General features: G+C 42.8%; 1 protein-coding gene and 1 long non-coding RNA gene across 3 annotated transcripts in view; one reads left to right on the forward strand and one right to left on the reverse strand.

Annotated features, from left to right (window-relative positions):
- Positions 1-8,662: 8,662 nt before the first annotated feature.
- LOC102437321 (myosin-16) overlaps positions 8,663-20,288 on the reverse strand; it is a 54,842-nt gene continuing 43,216 nt past the window's right edge. Inside the window, exons 35-43 of the mRNA XM_006081066.3 lie at positions 19,605-19,741; positions 19,408-19,511; positions 16,574-16,766; positions 15,307-15,510; positions 14,186-14,311; positions 13,030-13,200; positions 12,266-12,466; positions 10,979-11,206; positions 8,663-8,716 (exon numbers count right to left, since the gene is read on the reverse strand). Of these exons, the coding sequence (XP_006081128.1) occupies positions 11,006-11,206; positions 12,266-12,466; positions 13,030-13,200; positions 14,186-14,311; positions 15,307-15,510; positions 16,574-16,766; positions 19,408-19,511; positions 19,605-19,741 (1,337 nt within the window). The 3' untranslated portion in view covers positions 8,663-8,716; positions 10,979-11,005. The remainder of the gene's footprint in view (positions 8,717-10,978; positions 11,207-12,265; positions 12,467-13,029; positions 13,201-14,185; positions 14,312-15,306; positions 15,511-16,573; positions 16,767-19,407; positions 19,512-19,604; positions 19,742-20,288) is intronic.
- Positions 10,535-17,545, forward strand: LOC106696994. 2 transcript variants are annotated; one of them, XR_002831869.1, is made up of 4 exons: positions 10,535-10,765; positions 13,150-13,270; positions 15,885-16,028; positions 16,688-17,545. It is a non-coding gene; the product is annotated as an uncharacterized LOC106696994 (long non-coding RNA). The 2 variants fall into 2 exon arrangements; XR_002831872.1 differs by lacking the exon at positions 16,688-17,545 and adding an exon at positions 16,566-16,665.

Below are 20,288 nucleotides of genomic sequence, written 5' to 3' on the forward strand. Positions count from 1 at the left end.
CTGGGTTAGAATCGCTTGTTCCCTGCCCCCAAGACGCGGGACGCGGGCGTAGGGGGAATTGAGCCGCCGAGACCTTCCCAGTCTCCCCGCCCCCCCTCCCCCCCCTCCCCAAGAGCTTTGCAGGTGCTTCCTTAACTTGTGAAGGAAACGGGGATTGCTTGGCCGGCTTGGCAAGCCCAGTGACAGAAAGTAACCACACAGGATGGTCTCATGATAAATTCCTGACTGGGTAGGTCACGGTGGATAGTCCTGTCCCAGTCCCACAGCTTCCTGAGCAAAGGTCAGTCTTTAAGTGAGCCCTGCCCATTGTTCTTATGCAGCTAAGATAACAACTTGGAAATGTCAGAGTAGTGTTCTTCTTCAGACCTCTGGAAAGCCCGACCTGCAGCACCGGAACACGAGACCACAAAACTCACTGTTATTTTGTTGCCTGCACACCCTATCTATGTACTGTAATTATCCTCTACCCATCCATGTAAAAGACGTGTGTGCTTTCCCGTTTTTGTTTTTTATCCAATCTTAGACGTTTCCCTCCTTTGCCTTCCCTGCTTTGATTTCTCCTGCTTTCTTAAAGTACCACCAGTGGATTTCATGTAACCTTCCTTTGATTCTAAATGTATAAAATTAGCTGCAAAACGGCCACTCTCCAGAGCATTTTCTCAATTCGTTGAGATTCTGTTTCTAGGCGTGTTTTCCAAAATGTGGCTCAAATTCATATAAAAGTTTTCTATAGGTTTAGACATGCTTTTGTTGACATACAAATACCCTGAATTTCTAGCTAGACTTGTTGCCCTTGAACTCAGAAATGTAGGAGCAGCACTTCTTCCTCAGGGTCACTGCAAGTTGCTAACCTGCTGCCTATTTTGTTCCTTCTGGTAGTTTATGAGTTTGATCCTAATGCTTGGTTGTAAGGTGATGTTCACAAAAGTGACTTGTCAGTTTCCCAATCTCAGAGTCTCAATATGTTCTCTGGGGTTAATTCAGTTGATCATGGAGCACTAATGCACTGGAAGTAACTGGTTTTACTTTGTCCCATGGCTACAAAGTCTTTGGTCATAGGAAGATTGAGAGTGGAACAAACATTTTAACTAATCACCCACTCCCAGAAACATCTTTGCAAAGGAAGGACAGCACATGGAAGCAAGGATTCCTATGTCTGCAAGTTAAATGAACCAATTAGAAGTATGTAGAGTTGGTACCCAGACTCAAAATACCAAGTGTTTTATTTAATTGCCCACCTCTTTACAAAGGATAGTTACTTCTTTGAAGGAGTTTATAATTGGGTAGATGAAATGAACACAAATCAATGATACCAGATTCTTTATAATACATGACAAGAAAAGAAATAGCCTCAGAAAAGTAACTGAGACATTTAATTTTAATCTCTGGTTCTTTTTTTTTCACAGCAATTGTTTATTTTTCAATTCCCATTTACATTCCATATTATTTTGTATTAGTTTCAGAGGTACAACATTGTGGTTAGACACTCATATACTTGACAGAGTGTTCCCCCTGATATTTCCAGTGCCCACCTGGCACCAGACATAGTTTTTATTTTATTTTTTAATTTATTGTCTAAAGTTTTACATATGTTTTCTTTTTCCCCAATTGACCGCCCACCCCTCCGCCATTGCCACCCGGGCTAGCCCCCACCTCCCCAGTGTCTGTGTCCATTGGTTATGCTAGTATGCATGCATACAAATCCTTTGGTTGCTCTCTAACTCCCCTCTCCCCTGCCATTTGTCTCTGGATCTATTCTTGTTCATCAAATTATGTTGATCATTATATCCCACATATGAGTGAGATCATGTGATATTTATCTTTCTCCGACTGGCTTATTTTGCTTAGCGTAATGCTCTCCAGTTCCATCCATGCTGTTGCAAATGGTAAAAGTTTCTTCTTTTTTATAGCAGTGTAGTATTCCATTGTGTAGATGTACCACAGTTTTTTAATCCACTCATCTGCTGATGGGCACTTAGGCTGTTTCCAAATCTTAGCTATGGTAAATTGTGCTGCTATGAACATAGGGGTGCATATATCCTTTCTGATTGGTGTTTCTAGTTTCTTGGGATATAGTCCTAGAAGTGTGATTACTGGGTCAAATGAGAGTTCCATTTTTACCTTTTTGAGGAACCTCCTTACTGCCTTCCATAGTGGCTGCACCAGTCTGCATTCCCACCAGCAGTGCACAAGGGTTCCTTTTTCTCCGCATCCTCGCCAGGACTTGTCGTTTGTTGATTTGTTGATGATAGCCATTCTGACAGGTGTGAGATGGTACCTCATTATTGTTTTGATTTGCATCTCTTGGATGATTAGTGACTCTGAGCATGTTTTCATATGTCTCTCGGCCTTTTGTATGCCCTCTTTCGAAAAGTGTCTATTTATGTCCTTTGCCCATTTTTTGATTGGATCGTTTATCTTCCTTTTGTTAAGTTGTATGAGTTCTCTGTAAATTTTGGAGATTAAACCCTTATCTGAAATATCATTGGCAAATATGTTCTTCCTTTGTTGATGGTTTCTTTTGCTGTGTAGAAGCTCTTTATTTTGATGTAGTCCCATTTGTTTATTTTCTCCTTAGTCTCCATTGCCCTAGGAGCTGTATCGTTAGTATGTCTGCTATTTTGCTGCCTATGGAGTCTTGAAGGATTTTTATAGTTTCCCATCTTACATTTAAGTTCTTTAGCCATTTTGAGTTTGTTTTTGTGTATGGTGTAAGTTGGTGATCTAGTTTCATTTTTTTTGCATGTATCTGACCAAAATTCCCAGCACCATTTATTGAAGAGACTATCTTGACTCCATTTGTATGCTCTTGCCTCCTTTGTCAAATATTAATTGAGCATAATGGCTTGGGTCGATTTCTGGGTTCTCTGTTCTGTGCCATTGGTCTATATGTCTGTTCTTGTGCCAGTACCAGGTGGTTTTGAGAACCGTGGCTTGGTAATATAGCTTGATATTTGGTATTGTGATCCCTCCAACTTTCTTCTTTTCTCAGGATTGCTGTGGCTATTCGGGGTCTTTTTTTTATTTATTCCAGATGAGTTTTTAGAGAGTTTTTTCTAGATCTTTGAAATATGCCGTTGGTGTTTTAATGGGGATAGCATTGAATGTATAAATTGCTTTGGGTAGTATGGACATTTTAATGATGTTGAGTCTACCAATCCATGAACACGGTATGTTCTTCCATTTGTTTATGTCTTCCTCTATCTCTGTTTTCAATGTCCTGTAGTTTTCCGAATATAGGTGTTTCACCTCCTTAGTTAAGTTTATTCCTAGGTATCTTAACGTTTTTGGTGCATTGGTAAATGGGATTTTTTTTAGTTTTTCTTTCTGTGAGTTCATTATTGGTGTATAAAAAAAGCCATAGATTTCTGGGTGTTAATTTTGTATCCTGCTACATTGCCAAATTCATTTATTAAGTCTAGTAGTTTTTTGATGGAGTCTTTGTGGTTTTCTATGTACAATATCATGTCATCTGTGAATAATGACAGTCTTACTTCTTTTCCAATTTGGATGCCTTTTATTTCTTCTTCTTGTCTGATCACTATAGCTAGCACTTCCAGTTCTATATCGAACAGGAGTGGTGAAAGTGGGCATCCCTGTCTTGTTCCTGTTCTTAGGGGAAATGGATTTAGTTTTTGCCCATTGAGTATATGTTGGCTGTAGGTTTGTCATATAAGGCAGCAGTTCTCAACCTGTGGGTCGCGACCCCTTTGGCAGTCGAACGACCCTTTCACAGGGGTCGCCTAAGACCATCCTGCATATCAGATATTTACATTACGATTCATAACAGTAGCAACCTTACAGTTTTGAAGTAGCAATGAAAATAATTTTATGGTTGGGTCACAACATGAGGAACTGTATTTAAAGGGCCAGAAGGTTGAGAACCACTGAATAAGGCTTTTATTATGTTGAGGTATGGTCAACCTACAGCCAATATCATACTCAATGGGCAAAAACTGTTTGTGACTGCAGGGGTTGGTGTATAAAATCATTAAATGTCTCTATAGCTTGCACCACTGTTGACTCATGTGCTTTTAATAGCCACTAAGCACACTCTTAGCTGGTCCTCCCTATTCCCGCCTTTTGTTCCGGCCTGCTTTCCCCTCTTTTATGCCTAACTCTTTTTTGTTGTTGTTAATCCTCACCTGAGGATTTTTTCCCATTGATTTTTAGAGAGAATGGAAGGAAGGGGAGAGGGGGAGAAGGACAGAAAAACATCAGTGAGAGAGAGACACATCGATTAGTTACCTCCCACATGAGGCTGGGGATGGAACCTACAACCCAGGTAAGTGACCTTGATTGGGAATCGAACCTGCGACCCGACAGTGTACAGGCCGATGCTCTAACCACTGGGCCATGCAGGCCAGGGCTATGCCTAACTCTTACTCATCCTTAGGCTTCAGCAAGACATGATTTCCTCTGCAACGCCTTTTATCTCTCAAGATTGGGCTGAGTGCCTCTCCTATAGCATTCTGTACTTACACCACAGAAGCTTTCCTAATCCCTAAACCTAATTCTCATAATACAGTTTTCCCCTTCGTCTACATGTATGGTTATTATTTTGTACCTATATTTAAAAGTTGTTTTTTAAATGTCTCTAGAGAAAAGTTTTATGGAATAACTGATCCAAAGCCACAAGATCCATTTTTTATTAGCCTAAGTCAGAGTTTAGGAAGTAGACGGAACAGTAGTTCCTTCTAATTGCCAGCAGGTTCCCCTCCAGTCTTGTGATTCCACCATAACTCAAGGTTGACCTTTTCACAATAGATCTCCAGCCCCAATTCTTGGTAGCTTGTAGGTGGAAGGGTCAGGGTTTTTGTGATGATTTTGTGATTTCTGGAAGCACCTAACAGATATGCTCCATGGGAAAGACCCAGAACCTGCTGGGTTCCCTACAAAGAACCAGGACTGGTTCACATGTGAAAGAAGGAGGAAGATAATTGATGTTTTTATTATTTGTTTATTTATTTATTTATTTATATTTTTATTGATTTCAGAGAGGAAGGGAGAGGGAGAGAGATAGAAACAGAGAGGAAGGGAGAGGGAGAGAGATAGAAACATCAGTGATGAGAGAGAATCATTGATTGGCTGCCTCCTGCACGCCCCCTACTGGGGATAAGGCCCACAACCTGGGCATGTGCCCTTGACCAGAATCAAACCCAGGACCATTCAGTCCACAGGCTGACGCTCTATCCATTGAGCCAAATCGGCTAGGGCTTGTGCTTTTAAATGTACCTGTAATTTGTTTTAATTGGGTATGGTAAGACAAATAGACATGGAAATGACTGTCATGAAGAAGTTTTTATATTCACAACACCCCTAGAAGCAGGAGGCATAGCATGGCATGTGTATGGTAAATGGGAACATGGGTCCCTTCCCATGCTCCAACTCCCCCTCCCATCCTGTGGGAAATAGAGTGAAGGCCATCTGTAAGTGGACCCTGAGACCTTGGGAACCTGGCCAGGAACTTGGTCTAAGAAGGCTAAAGAGAAACTGCTTCTAGATGTGAGCCTGGATTGTAAACAGCTAGTGTTTTGAACTCACACAGGCACGTGCCCCTTCCCCCGCATGCCCTGTTTTTCTCTGTTTTCTGTACTCTATGAAATCTGTGTTGGGAAAGTCTGGGTGGTGGCAAAACAATAGCACCCCCTCCTCCCCATTATCAGTGTGTGCACGTAAGTCCTAATAAACTCATGTCTTTCACAACCAGTCCTCCAGGTTATTTCGTTGGAATCCACAAACAACTCACTGAGGTTTCCTGGGACCTCAGCACATTGCATATAACAGCATGCCACTTAGGGCCACATAGCAAAGCACAGGGTTCATCAAGAGGCAGAAAGAATGAGGGGGAAACATGGGCATGAACCTTTATTGTGGTTTCTATGGGAAGGAATGGGCGAGGCAGATTATGCAGGTTTAGGATTTGGATAGTTTGAATAATTTCAGTGGGCTCTGTGACATAAAGGCTGTCTCTAGTTGTCTAGTACCTGGCTTTGTGTGAGTAGGGCAGGGGAATATTTCCTCCTAGAGTATAAGAGCTAGATAAAAGAGGTGGCTCAGGTATGAACTCTGGATTGGGTTGGTCTGTGTATAAAAGCTGTTTGCTTCTCTAAGAACTGGCCAGCTTTGGGAGAGGCAGTGTGTCCTTAGGGAGGCCCCAGATGTTGGAGCATCAAGAATATAGAAAATAAGAAAATATAATTAATACAATATTTAGCAATTTTGAAAAGCTAGCCCAAAACATTTAGCAAAATCATTTAAATAGTCTTTGCTCCATTTCCTGAAACATGGTGCTTGTGCCTTGATTTCAATTATTGTGGATACTAACTAATAATATTTTCAAGGCTATTGATTATATCTTTTTAGACCTTTAGGCTGTTCTGAAATTATATGTCCTTAGGCAAAAACAGCATATGTGATTAAGTGAAGTCAATTTTTTATAAATACTGGGTTAGAAACCTCACCTCATCTCATGCTACAAAGAATTTGTAGCTCTGTTTTTAACTGGTTTTGGGCAAGTCACTGAGTTGTTTACATCTCCTTCCTGCCACCCACCTCCCTCAAGTGAAGAGCTGCTCTGGAATTCTGTGTTTGTGTGTGTGTCTGTGTGTGTGTGTGTGTGTGTGTGTGTGTGTGTGTGTTTGTACTTCAGAGTAGACCATCCTCCAGGAAACAATGAAGAAGTCTTAAAACCTCATGGAATGCCCCTTGCATTTTTCCAGCTAGAGGCCTGCTGCTGTCAGCCCAGCCAAGCCTCCCTTGGAAGGTCAAGTGTTGAAGTCCTTTGGAAAGCTAGAAGACAACTTGGCAAAAGTCCAAGTGTCAAACATAATAGGCTCTATGCCAAGTTATCTTGTTTAAACTTCATATTCCTATGAGACAGATGCTGTTATTATTCCCCATTTAATAGTTGAGAAAACAGGAGGTGAGCTAGGTTAAATTGCCCAGAGTCATACTGCTGGTGAATACTAAATCAAAATAATGGCAAAATAGAAGGAAACATATTCTGGTTTAAGAGTAGGTGGGACTTTTGAAGCATGCTTATCAGTCAAAACTGCAATTGGCTGACTTTTTTTGGCTTGAAGGATTCAGGTAAAAATTGGATAACCATTTTTTTCAGAGATGTTATGGAGGGGAATCTCCAACTGCTTGAGAGTTGGATTGGACATCTGAATGTCCCTTTGAACCCAAGAATTCTATAATTCTAAGATTCTGAGTTGGTGTTCACACACAGGAAATTCACACACAGCATTTGGAGACTCTACCACCAGAGGGCAGTGTCTTCCCACTTGGTCCATTTTCACAGAAGGAATCAAACCTGGTTCCCTCTGGAACAGCTTGAGAGCACCACGTTTAGAACCATTACAAGGGTGATATGGGCCTATGTGAAGATGGAGAGGGAACTACCAATGGAATATTACTATCCCTTCTTCTATCAGCTTAAATAATGATTTCTGTCTGCCAGTTAATTGGAGAGTTGTCAGACTGCTAATAGTTAACGGGAAGACACCATTTCCAGAGATCTGAGGAAAGGTGTGTTCTAGGGGCTGTGAACTGGCAAGGAGCCCTCATAGTGTTGCCCCTGCTACCCCTGCACTCTGGAGACTAGGAAAGTGAGGAGAGGAACAGGATTGAGTAGAGTTAGAAGGTGACAGCAGAAACCCTGTCATACTTGGAATGGTTGAAGGATCCAGGAATATTCAGCCTGGAGAAGAGAAAACCTGGAGAACTGTCTTCCATTAAGGTTGTTCTGCAGGGTCCTGGGTATCAAAACCAGGGTTAGCAAGGGGATACTGCCACAGGGTGGATCTCAGCTTGATTTAAGGAAGAACTTTCTGGTAATGTCTGGAAGGACTACCTTGGGAGGCCACTCGTTCTCTATCATTCAGTCACAGTGTGTTTATTTTAGGCCTGATACTCTCTAGTTGCTGAGGAATGTAGCAGTGAGTAAAACAAAACAATCTGCCCTTATGGAGCTGACCTACCTGTGTCTGAACACATTCTAGAAGATGTGGAGGTGGATCATTTGGAAGCCTCATGTATCAGCCAAGATGGATCTTACCATCCCTCCAGTGGATTCCATACCTTCCTGAACTTTATGAAACCTAGATTGTCTTCATATCTCTGAGACTACCCTCTCAAAATTTGCAAAGAACATCACTAAGACTTCATAGTTTTCATGGTTTCAATAGAAACAAGCCTGTGAATTAGGATATAGTGACACAACAGAACTCTGATGTATTGTAAAAATTGCCTTTGGATTTGGAAGTCGTAGAAAAATAAAAATTCTTCACTTAAAAACAACCTCCAGTCAGTCTGTTTTTCATATTTCTTTTATTTAAGCTGCATTGGGACAAGTCATTAAAATTGTCCATGTGAGGAATTATTTCTAGAGAACAGCCAGGTCACACAGACTGTACATATTCCATCCTTGACATGAATATGTAGGATCTCAACTGAAACAGACCCACTGCTATTTTTTTTCCAAGTGCTTACACAGCTTGATACAGTCTTAGGGAAGCCATGCTAATTTTAATTCCTCTAATTATTGGGTATTTGTATCCTAAACCCACTTCCCTCCACAGCGATCTTTATTCTTTAGCACCTGTCTCTGGCTTGCACTTTCCTTTGCATAGCAAATATTCTCAGGAAGACCCAGTTTTCCATTTTCATATATTTTTCCTCTCAATGGTCTGCTGTTGAGATCTGTGTCACCCTAGAGGACAAACGAGAGAGAGGTTGAGAAAATCCTTGTGGGCCAGAGCTGGAAGTTCTGACATCTTTGCCCCTTCTTGCTAGAAAAATGCCTGGGCTGGTTCTACACAGGCTTCCTCCCTCATAATGGACACCATTGGGTCATATCTGGCTCATTCTGTGTAAGGTTGTGGTGGTTTAGATAAACCTTCCTTGGGCTTAGCATGCTCAAGCAGGCCTGAACTCCACACAGGCCATTGAGAGGACCAGAGTGTGGTTCCCTGAGATACAATGCTCCCCATGAGCTTGCCTGTGTTGTCCCATGAGGTGCCAAGGGGCTTGTTTTTCTGTTGTGTTGTGTCTTCCCAAGAAAGAAAAGCTACTGCTCATTACATTCCACAAATTGATTTTTAAAATTAACAAGATTTCCTTATGGAGATTGTGGGATACTTGCACCCAACAGGGCCTTTCACAGCCTCACGCATGCCTATCCTGCTAGCTTCATCTCCCTCCCTGTCCATCACTCTTGCCTCATCATGAGCCCTTCTTCTCCAGTCATGATGCACCCTTGTGTGAATCCCACCTCTGCACTTTCATATGTGTTGGACCTTCTATCTGGAGTTCCCTTCTTTTCTTCTCTACCTGGTGTGGGATCAGTTTATTCTTTTTAATTTTTATTAAATGTTTTTTTCATTTTCATTTATTTTAATAGCAGAAGCATACTTTTAGAAAATACACCAATAATGTCCATGGATGTCATACAGTCTCAATTGCTATAAAAATTTCTAAAAACGTCCTTTTAGTTTCTGTACTTCTGTTATTTTGGAAGGTAAACCGGCACCACCCTTGAGTGGCACTGCTCTAGATTCTTGTACAGGTTACATGCAGTGTGGAGCTGTTCCACCCAGCCACTCCAGGTTAAATCAGTCACTCATTCCCTGTGATCCCTTCCCAGGAGAGGCAAACACCACATACAGATTATTTGCTCACAGCCTTGTGTTAATTGATCTGTGTGTCTACCTCTCCACTGGATTCTGAGCTCCACAAGGGAGGATGGTCTTTCCTACTCATCTCTGTATTCCATAGTACAGGCCTAGCCCATATTCAGAGCTTGATAGATATTGTGGGACTTAATATAATGCGATTTGGAAAACTAAACTCTGTGGGGTTTTGACTCAGTGTTGACTCATGAGCTAGTTTGCTTAAGACATCTCATGGCTACAGATGGCATATCTGCTCCTATGACCAACAGGGAAAATGGGATAAGAGAGTGAGGATGGATCAAGACATGGATAACAGGGCTCCCAGCCTTCTAACCTCTGCATGCTGTTGGCACAGTGATGTGGAGAGAGACCAATCGGACTAGGGCCAGCAGACCCCAGGAATAAACAGTCACCAAGCCAAGGCAGGGGATATGCTTTACGAGGTGTCTAATTCTGGAGGCTAACACATATCAGGTGGGAAGGAGCTAAAATGCCTCCTGGGTCTGGATGGTGCAGGAAACCCATCTGGTATCTCCTTTTGGATCTACCTGCACGATTGATGAGTTCTAGTCATTCCTCCCTTTGGAATAGGGGCTGCTCCCCAGTTCTGTAGGTAACTTTAATTTTGGGGTGAAGTATAAGGATGCCCGTGATGGATACCCATTAAATTCTCAATGTAGAACCATAGCATAATAAAGCTTTTACAAATTTGTCTCCTGTATTCTTTTTAATTGGTTTTGAATTAAGAAAAATAAGAAAGGGCTATTTTAAAATGTCCCTCTAAAATTCCACCTGCACTCAGGCTCAAGAAATGGTACTGCACTGATTATTATTTCCTTAATGCTAGATATCGAAATTCAACCAGTTTGATGAGATCGTCAAGAATAATGATACTGTGGGGGATGTGAAAGATGAACACACGTTGCCTATAAGCTTGCAATTGCCCCTATGGTTGTCCAATGAAAACAAGCTTTTACTCAGCACTTATTTTCCAGGCTTAGAATTAAGTGGCATCGGACATGGACCTGCTTTCAATGAGCTTTCACTCAGATGGGGACACATCCTGACTACCAGCACCTGTGATACAGGTAAATAGCACCACACCTGAGAGCTTTCAGATTCGAGAGAGAGTGTGTGTTGCAGCTGAAGGGACAGGGGAAGCTTTGGGGTTCTCATTGTGTGAGGTCAGGGCATGACAGCCTGGAAGCCAGGAAACATAGAAGTCTGAAAAAGCAAAGCAGGGACAGAAGCAGGAAAGGTGAACTTGGAGCATGGCTGTCGAGAGTGGTATCTACACCCACCGGCTGTGAACTGGGACATGGAGAACATCACTCCTCAGAAAGGGTTTTGGAGGAGCCTGTCTTGGACACCTGGATGATCTCAACGGAGGTGATGCCTTTGCCGGCTACACGGTGTCTGGTGCGCAGCTTGTTCAGAGCAGTCTCCGCCATACCGGCCCGCTCCTCAGCATCATCCAGCTCATGCACTGTTTTTCTGTAGCGAGCAAAGGTCTGGTTGGCCTGCTCCTCCTGCAGCAAAGACACAGTGGAAAGTGGGATGTGAACCTGGCTTGTTCTGGTTAAATGTGTTCTGTTTGTTACCTGTTCTGCATTGTCATCTTAAGAGTGTAATTGTTCTAATAAGGCTTTTACAAAACAGCAGTCCTGGGTCAGGGTCATCCTCCAGCTTACCACGGACAACTGTCTCATCATTACACTTTTAGATAATTCTTTTTGGCCTTGACATCCATATTTCTAAATAAAATGTGCTCTATTGCTGCTTTTATAATTTGTGGTTTTAGGCATTAGTTATTGGGACCCCACTTGGAAGTTGTGGATTTAGTTCTTCCCCTAACCCCCACCACACATTTCCCATCCCCTTGTCTTCCCAGTAAAGACGTAGTTGTTTTATTTAGACCATATTTACTGTATGCCTGGCCTCTATTGAGCCTTTGGAGAAGGGCTTTGAGTAGGTCAGTGGCTGATAGGTTCAACATGGTGGCCCCAGAACTGGCAGCAAATGATAGCAGAGTCAAATATCTATGTCTCGGATGATGGTGGTAAGTGGACATGTGGTGTAGGATTGAGACTTGAAGCCACTATTTGCCAACCATTTGACTTTGACTTTAACATAAATACCCCACACTGGGCTGTTTACTCACTTGTGAAATGGACTAAAAATACCAGATTTCCTGCCTTGCATCAGGAGAATCAAATAAAGGTAAGTCCTTGTATTTAACACTATGACCAGGAAAGAGAGGTTATCCTGGCAGAGGCCACAGGGTCAGTAGAAGAAGGACAAAGGAAGCTAAGACCTTCCCTGATTTTAGAGCACACCCTTCAGAGGGTACTTCAACCAACATAGATGTTCTTAGAGGACAAGTTTGTTTTTTACATATTCTTATTGCCAGTGTGTAGTGTCCAGTCCACTTCTCACATGACAGTGGGGATGAAGTGCCATAGACATGAGACTCATGGGAGTCATCTTTTGGCCAATACTTTATTCCTTTCCTGTGGTTAATTCTAATCAAGGCTTGAGACCTGGGCTGGGAAGAAAGGGAGAATTAGGGATGTGTGGTGAGCACCTACCGCCTCTTCAATCTGCCGCTTGTAGACCTTCATCTTGTTCTGTAGCTTCTCCACCAGCTCCTGCATGCGCTGATTGGTCTTGTGGTCCTCCTCTGTCTGGAAGACCAGCTCTTTGAGGCGACGCTCATTCTTCCGTAGAGTCTTGACTGTCTCCACATGCCGCTTCTGCTCGCCATCCAGTTCCGTCTCTAGTTCCTTGATCTGAGGAAGGAGGAGAGGAATGTGGCTGAGGAAGTGTATGTTTTTGAACTTCAGAGCTCAGTGACCTTGGACAGGGATGTCATGGCTACAGTGTCCACTTCCTTAGGTGAGCCCTGGACTGGAGGGGTCAGGCCCTTTGTAAATTGGTTACTTTCCCTGAGCCTCAAGTTTCCTCCTCTGAGAAATGGGAGAGGCAGGGGTCAGAAAAGGTGACCAAACCCCCTGGGCCCTTCCAGCTTCAACATTCCAGGAAGTAAAGGCTTATTTTAGGTAAGCAGTAAGAGAGGAATAACGTTGGAAGCCGAGACTGGGAACAAAGAGGACGAGTATATGGGAAACTGCTCTGCTTGGGGGCTAAGGAAATTCTGGGGGAAGATGCCAGGGAGAGGAGGAGGAGAGGAGACCTCTGTATAAAGAAATTAGAGCTGTTGCCTCAATTTCCTTTTCTTTCCCAGCTCTGCAATAACCTCATCAAATGCTGGGCATGTTTTTTGGGAAAAGACCTCCTCCCTACTCCAGCCTGGTCATATTTGTCTCTTAGCCCAGATCAGTGTTGCCCTCACCCTGGTTTCCAGCTTCATGATTGTGCGCTTTCCTCCTTTCAGAGCCAGCTGCTCAGCTTCCTCCATCTTGGCTTGCAAGTCTTTGATGGTGATCTCATAGTTCTTCTTGATCTTCTCCAGGTGCATGCAGTGGTCCTGCTCTTGCCGGAGCTCTTCTGCCATGCGGGCAGCCTGTGGGAGACCAGGAGAAGAGCACGAGCTGGAGCTGGGTCTGCATCCAGGCTCATAGTGCCTTTGAGAGGTGAGGAACCTTGTCTCCCAGTCTCTCGAAAGCCAAGTGGTTGACCTGAGGAACCTCACTAACACACTGCTGGGGTTTGATGCAAGGGGGCTCCAGGCTCCCATGTCCTTCCAAGTGCAAGGGGAGGAGGCAGGGTCATCCACTCATAGCCAGGCCTTCCAATCCCGTGGACTCCACCAGCCTGGTGCTCTCCAGCCAAACTCTTTGCTGTATCATCCAAGAGGGGCATAGCACAGAGGGTGGGAAAATCACAGATCTAGAGTAGGAAGGTGGAGTTCTGTACCCATTTGGTAAGTCGTTTTACCCAGTCTTCTTACATTAATTACACAAATATTCATGGAGGACCTACTGTGTGCTATGTCTTGAGACATACCACCAAATTAGACCAACATGTTCCTGAGCTCCTGGCATTTCAATTAAGTGTGAGAAAAGAAAATCTGTATTTTCTCAGCCCTAGAGGGGGATACATAGTATCTACACTCAAGGTCCATGTGAGCACCCAAAGGGATACTGGGATAAAAATACTTGGCAGCACATCTTGCCAACATCCACCCCTGAGCCTCTGGTCACAGCACCCATTTTCCTTCCACTAACCCTCCCTTTAAGGATGGTTTGATGTTCCTCTTTGCCAAAAAGGCTGCCAAGATGAGTCCACATCGATGGCTCCTTTGGTCTGTGTCCCCAGGCTGCACTCTCTAATCTCTCACATGATCATGTGTAGCTTGTAAGTATTCCTCCAGACTCTGGTCTCCTCAGAGCCGGGACCATATCCCTCTGGCAGGGTGCCAGGACTCCATAGTGACTCAAGGAGAGGTGGTGGCCTTCCCTGCCTAGGGTAGCCAGGTCCTCAGCAGGTGGCCTGGCCTGGGGTGCCCTGTTCCCCTCCCACCAGCAGCAGGTAGTGCACATACTTACATCAGTCATGGCTTTCTTGGCTCTCTCATCAGCTGAGCGGAACTCGCTGATGAGCTCCTCGTGCTCATTGGAGATGCGCTGGACATCTGATTCCAACTTGCGCTTGACCACCAGGAGGCTTTGGTTCTGGAGGAGGAAAGAATTGCTGTGAGACAGGGGTCTGCACAGCCCTTTTGTTTCCAGGAAAGAAAATGACCCTCTCCCAGACACGCTTGTCAGACACCCTAACAGGAAATGGCTCTAGGACCCTGCTCGGAGTGAGGGTCTTTCCTCTGTATTCTTCTCTGGATTTTAGAGCAGAATTTGCATCATGAGGAGCCCAGGAATAACATCATTAGGCCTGAGGAGGATGGCAGCTCTAGAAAAATTCTGAACTCAGAGCTTGGAAAACCCAGTTCAAGGTTGGGTACTTCCACTTACATGGATAAATTCCTTACCTCTAGGCTTTGGTCTTCCAGCCTCTAAATGGGATAACCCTATATGTCCCATGTACATTTTTTCATTTGGTAAATTCACATGAGATGATGAGTAAGTATTAAGCCATGCCAGTAAAGGACTGCACTGTGAACAGTAAGCAGTACTGGTGTTACCATTAGTAGCAGACAGGGCTTCCCAATGTTGACCATGGATAAACCACTCAACTCTTTGGCCCATTTTTTTCTTCATTTATAAAATGAAAGTCAGACTTTGGAATATTCTAGATCACTCCCAGTTCTGAAGTTCTAGCCTCAGCTACACTTGTTTAAAATTGGCTTAACACTTAAACTCTTCTGAAGAGTTTCTAAAAGTTTAGATTTCTGGGATTCTACCATGGACCCACTGGATCGGAATCTCCAGGGGAGTCTCTGGGAGCCTGTCTTTAAAAGCTGTACACAGCAGTGTACATATAGTTAACACACTGTGCTGTGCACAGAACATGGCTAAGATGGTGCATTTTATGTTATTATTACTATTTTTTACCATAACAACAACAACAACAAAGTTCTGCTGGTGAGTTTCGAGGACTTGAGGAATGAGGACATTAGCTGCCTCTGAATTCTGAGTGAGCTCACAGGTCTGGGCTGGCCCTGGCATCCTGAGTATGAGTTTCCATGGCACTTCCCAGGGAGCCACCATCCTACCTGGACGTTGACCTCATTGTGTCGCTCTGTGATCTCCACCACCTCTTGTTCCAGCAGCTTGCGGGAGCGCTCACTGCCCTCCAGGGCTGAGCGCACCTCCTCTAGCTCCGTTTGCAGCAGGCTCAGGCGCCTCTCCTGCAGGTTGTACTGCTCCCGTAGCTCCTCGTGCTGCCTGGCATCCTCGTCCATCTGGACCTGCAGATCCTGGGGGACAAGAAGACACAATCTGAGCTCATCTCTTTGGGCTGGCCAGGACTAAGGGTGCTCTGATCTTCACAGACCTGGCTCAGGAGGGAGCTGGGGTGGAAATGGGGAAATGGAGGCCACAGAGGAAGAGTGTGAGGCATAGACCTGCCCTCAGGGAGTCACAGCCTGGTGTTTACAGCAGGGCCTCTCAAGAGTCCTTCCTCAATGAGCTTTGACAGTTACACCTCAACTGGCTAATCCCCATCTCTCTTCCCCTGTCTTGTTATTTCTCCGTAGCACTTACCATTTTTTTATGCTACAGTTTTATTTATTTGTTGCTTATTGTCTACCTGCAGAGATATTTGTTGTTTCATCCATTCTCCTACCCCTAGCACTTAATACAGAGCCTGGACAGAGCAGGTCTCCAATAAACACATGTTGGATGCATGGATCCAGCTATACATGCTTTAAAGACCAACCTGATGATGAAGAGTGATAAAGGAGGACTTCACCTCTATTTGTGTTTATTTCTTAAGGTGAGTGAGTGGTGGGTACATGGGTGTTTATATTTATTTTTCTATGTCTGAAATCATTTATAATAAGTAAAAAATGATTTTAAAAATTAAGACAGGTTCAACTTCCTGTTTCTCTCCTTTCCCCTCTTATTCCAGTGGTCCTGGATATGGACTATGGTGGTTGGGATCTCTTATTTATTTATTTTAATAATTTCAGAGAGGAAGGAAGAGGGGGAGAGAAATAGAAACATCAATGATGAGAAAGAATCATTGATTGTCTGCCTGGGGATCGAGCCCTCAACCAGGGCATGTGCCCTGACCCGAAATCAAACCTGGGACTCTTCAGTCCGCAGGCCGATGCTCGATCTACGGAGCCATACCAGCTGGGCGGGACCTCTCATTTATAGTCTCCAAGTCTCCTGCTCCCTGGAATGCCAGCCACCCCATGTTCTCACTCTCTTGCCTTTATCCTAGCTGAAGACATGCATGAAGTTAGCTTTCTATAAGCCTGTAGGCTTGGGGTTGGCTTGCTTTGTGATTAGTTCTTTCCCCTCCCAGGTCACTACCTTGAGTTGCTGTTGTAGCCTTTTCAGTGTCTTCACAAGTTCGCTGTTGTTCTTGTTGGCATGGTCCAGCTGGATTTCCATTTCATTCAGGTCAGTCTCCATCTTCTTCTTCAGGCGAAGTGCCTCTGCCCGGCCCTTGGCTTCTGCATCCAGGCTGGTCTGCAAAGACTCAATGGCCCGCTGGTGGTTCTTCCTACAAGTCCAAGCAGAGAAGGCCTTGACGTACTGGACAAGCACATTCAGTCTATGCTAAACCTAGATAAGAGACTTCTGAACATCAACATGAGAATAGCATGTTGGAAGGTGAAAGTTTATCACATGTCTTTTGTGATATCGATTCATTTAACATAAAAACAGTCCTGCAAGAAAACTGAGGTTCCAGGATGATGGAAAACATGCCAAAGGTCATCCATTTAGCCCACAATGAGTTGCATTCAAACCTAGATGCTGAGGTCCAGTTTTATTTATTACAAAATAGGAATTTTTACTATACAAGTTAGATATATATTTATCTTCAAAACAATTCATTGATTGTTCTTAATATATATATTAATTATGTTGTAATTAACATAAACATTTCCAAAAAGCCCTCATATAAACTGTATTAATCTCCTTTTATAGGAGGGGACCAGAGGAGTTAATTTAAATGTTAAAAAAATAATTGTTTCATTGAGGCAAATAAATGATTAGCATGTAAAGATCTTGTCCACATTATGCTCACCTCTGCTTCACCCCTGAACACTCACTATGTGCAGGCATGTTGCTGGATTTGCAGTACTTTGAGGTGTATTCAATTTGCAGATATGGGCAAGGATATCATGACATTCTCAAAAGCGAACAAAATTGGAACTCATTTTGGGTTAAAAATAAATACAAGCAAAAACATTGAAAAAATTAAAGAAGATCTAAATAAATGGAAAAATATTTATGTTTATGGATTTAATATTGTTAAGGTGGGATTAAATGCAATCTAGTCACAAACAACCACATATTTTATGATTCCATTTATATGAAATGTTCAGAATAGGCAAATTCAAAAAACCAGAAAGTAGATTAGTTGTTGCCTAAGGCTGGGGCTGGTGGTGGTGGTGGGGGAGAAATGGGGTTTGCCTACTAAAGTAAATGGTGTTTCTTTGGGGGTGTGATGAAAATGTTCTTAAATTGTAGTGATAGTTGCACAACTAAAAACCATTGAATTTTCCCCTTAACATGGGTAAATTGTATGGTATCTGAATTATACCTTAATAAAGCTGTTGCATACACACACACACACACACACACACACTCCATTTTAGATTTTACACACACACACACACACACACACACACACACACACAGTGGCATAGCTAGAAATTTAGGGTGAGGGTCAGGTTTAGCCTACTGGCTATAGAGTCATTGGGCTTCTCTTCACAACATGCTTTCATATCTATAATTTAATTTAATCTTTTCCACATCTCAGGTGATTAGAAAGCTGTCATCTTCTCATCTGTTAGTTGGAGAATTGCATCCATCTCACAGGTAGTTTTTTCTAATTCTTTATTGTGGCAAAATATACATAAAATGAAATTTACTACCTAACCATTTTTAAGCATATAGTTCAGTGTTATTAAATACATTCATGATGTTGTGCTACCATCTATCTCCATAACTCTTTTTATCTTATAAAAAAATCTCTATACCCATTTCAGTGGTTCTCAACCTTCCTAATGCCGCGACCCTTTAATACAGTTCCTCATGTTGTGGTGACCCCCAACCATAAATTTATTTTCGTTGCTACTTCATAACTGTAATTTTGCTACTATTATGAATCGTAATTAAATATCTGATATGCTATATGTGTTTTCCGATGGTGCGACCCACAGGTTGAGAACCGTTGCATTAAATGATAACCCCCATTTCTTCCTTCCCCATAGCCCCTTGCAAATACCGTTCTACTTTCTGTCTCTATAATTTTGAGTACTCTAAGTACTTCATAGAAGTAGAATCATACAATATTTGTCCTGTTATAACTGGCTTATTTCACTTAGCATAATGTCCTCAAGGTTTATCTATGTTTTATTATGTGTCAGAATTCCCTTCCTTTTTAAGGTTAAATAATTTTCCATTGTATGTGTATATCATATTTTGTTTATCCATTTGTCAATGGACATTTGGATTATTTCCATGTTTTAGCTATTAATAATAATGCTGCTATGAAGACAGATATACAATTATCTATTTTAGACCCTGCTTCAAATTCTTTTGGGTATATATATATCCAGAAGTGAAAATGCTAGATCATATAAATTCTATTTAAAATTTTTTGAGGAATCTCTATACTGTTTTCCACAGCAGCTGTACCATTTACATTCCCACAACAGTGTAAAAGGGTTTCAATTTCTCTACATCATCATCAACACTTGCTATTTTCTGTTTGTTTTTTTTATAGTTGCCCTTGTATTGGGTGTGAGGTAGTATCTAATTGTAGTTTTGATTTGCACTTCCCTAATAGTGACATTGAGCATCTTTTCATGTGTTTATTGGCCATTTGTATATCTTCTTTGGAGAAATGTCCATTCATGTCTTTTGTCCATTTTTGAATTGGATTATTATCTCATGGGGTTTTGTGATGAATCATTGAAGTAAGACATTTCAAAGTGTTTGTTAACCACAGAGTACCCCATCTGTATAAAGTACTACCATTATTACCATTTAACAGATGTGGAAACTGAGGTTCAGAGAGGGTCATCTTATTTGCCCAAGATCACATGACTAGTAAGTGGCAGAGACCCAGGTTTCTGGACTCTGCTCCATCATGCTATCCAAGTCAGCCTCCCATCCTGTCAGCCCCCTACCTCGTAGCTTCAAATTCTTCCTCTTTCTCATGAATTCTCCGGTCGATGTCAGCCTTAACCTGGGCCAGTTCCAGCTGAATTCGAATCACCTTGCTCTCTTCAACCTGCCAGGAATGTAAATGTCAGCCTTTCTGGCTAAGCAGGTTTGTGGACCCTGGCCAAGTGTTCCACCCGCAAAGAGACAGCCATGAGGTTACCTCCAGGGAAGACTCAGCTTCCTCTAGGGCCACTTGGAGTTCATCCTTCTCAATCTCTAATTTTTTCTTCAACTTCTGCAGCTCATGCACACTCCGTCCTCCCTCGCCCAACTGATCAATCAGTTCCTTTATCTCCTCTGAAAAAAAGAATATTCTTGTTAATAAGGCTCATGAGGACTACCAGCTTCCCAGGATCATGGCATGTGGCACAGATATTTCTCCACTGAGGTCAGAAGCAGGCACTCCTAGCCTCATTGTATCAAAAGAGAAGCAATACACTCCAAGTCATAGACTCGTGGGGCATCAGGGCTTGAGTGGATCCAAGCTCCTCTTTTTATATAGGGTGTCCCAAAATTCACACAAGATTTGCAATTGAATTGAATTGCAAATCTTGCGTGAATTTTGGGACACCCTAGATGAGGGTCTGAAGCCCAGAGAAGAATAAGCAAGCACAGAGTAGCTTTAGGGCCAGTGCCCAGAACTTTAGGGGCTGTTAGTTCTATATACAAGGCATCCCTTTCTGGAGACACTCCCCCCACAACACCCCCCAGGCCTCAAATTCTAGCCCGAAACTCTTATATGTAAGAAATATGTATACATGTGTATATTACTGACATATGACAGGTGTAAGGGCTAAAATAAAATCTATTGAGCCTTTATTTGTGCCAGCTATTCTACTAAGTG

This window comes from Myotis lucifugus, unplaced genomic scaffold (genome assembly GCF_000147115.1).
Source record: "Myotis lucifugus unplaced genomic scaffold, Myoluc2.0 scaffold_0, whole genome shotgun sequence".
Taxonomy (NCBI): domain Eukaryota; kingdom Metazoa; phylum Chordata; class Mammalia; order Chiroptera; family Vespertilionidae; genus Myotis; species Myotis lucifugus.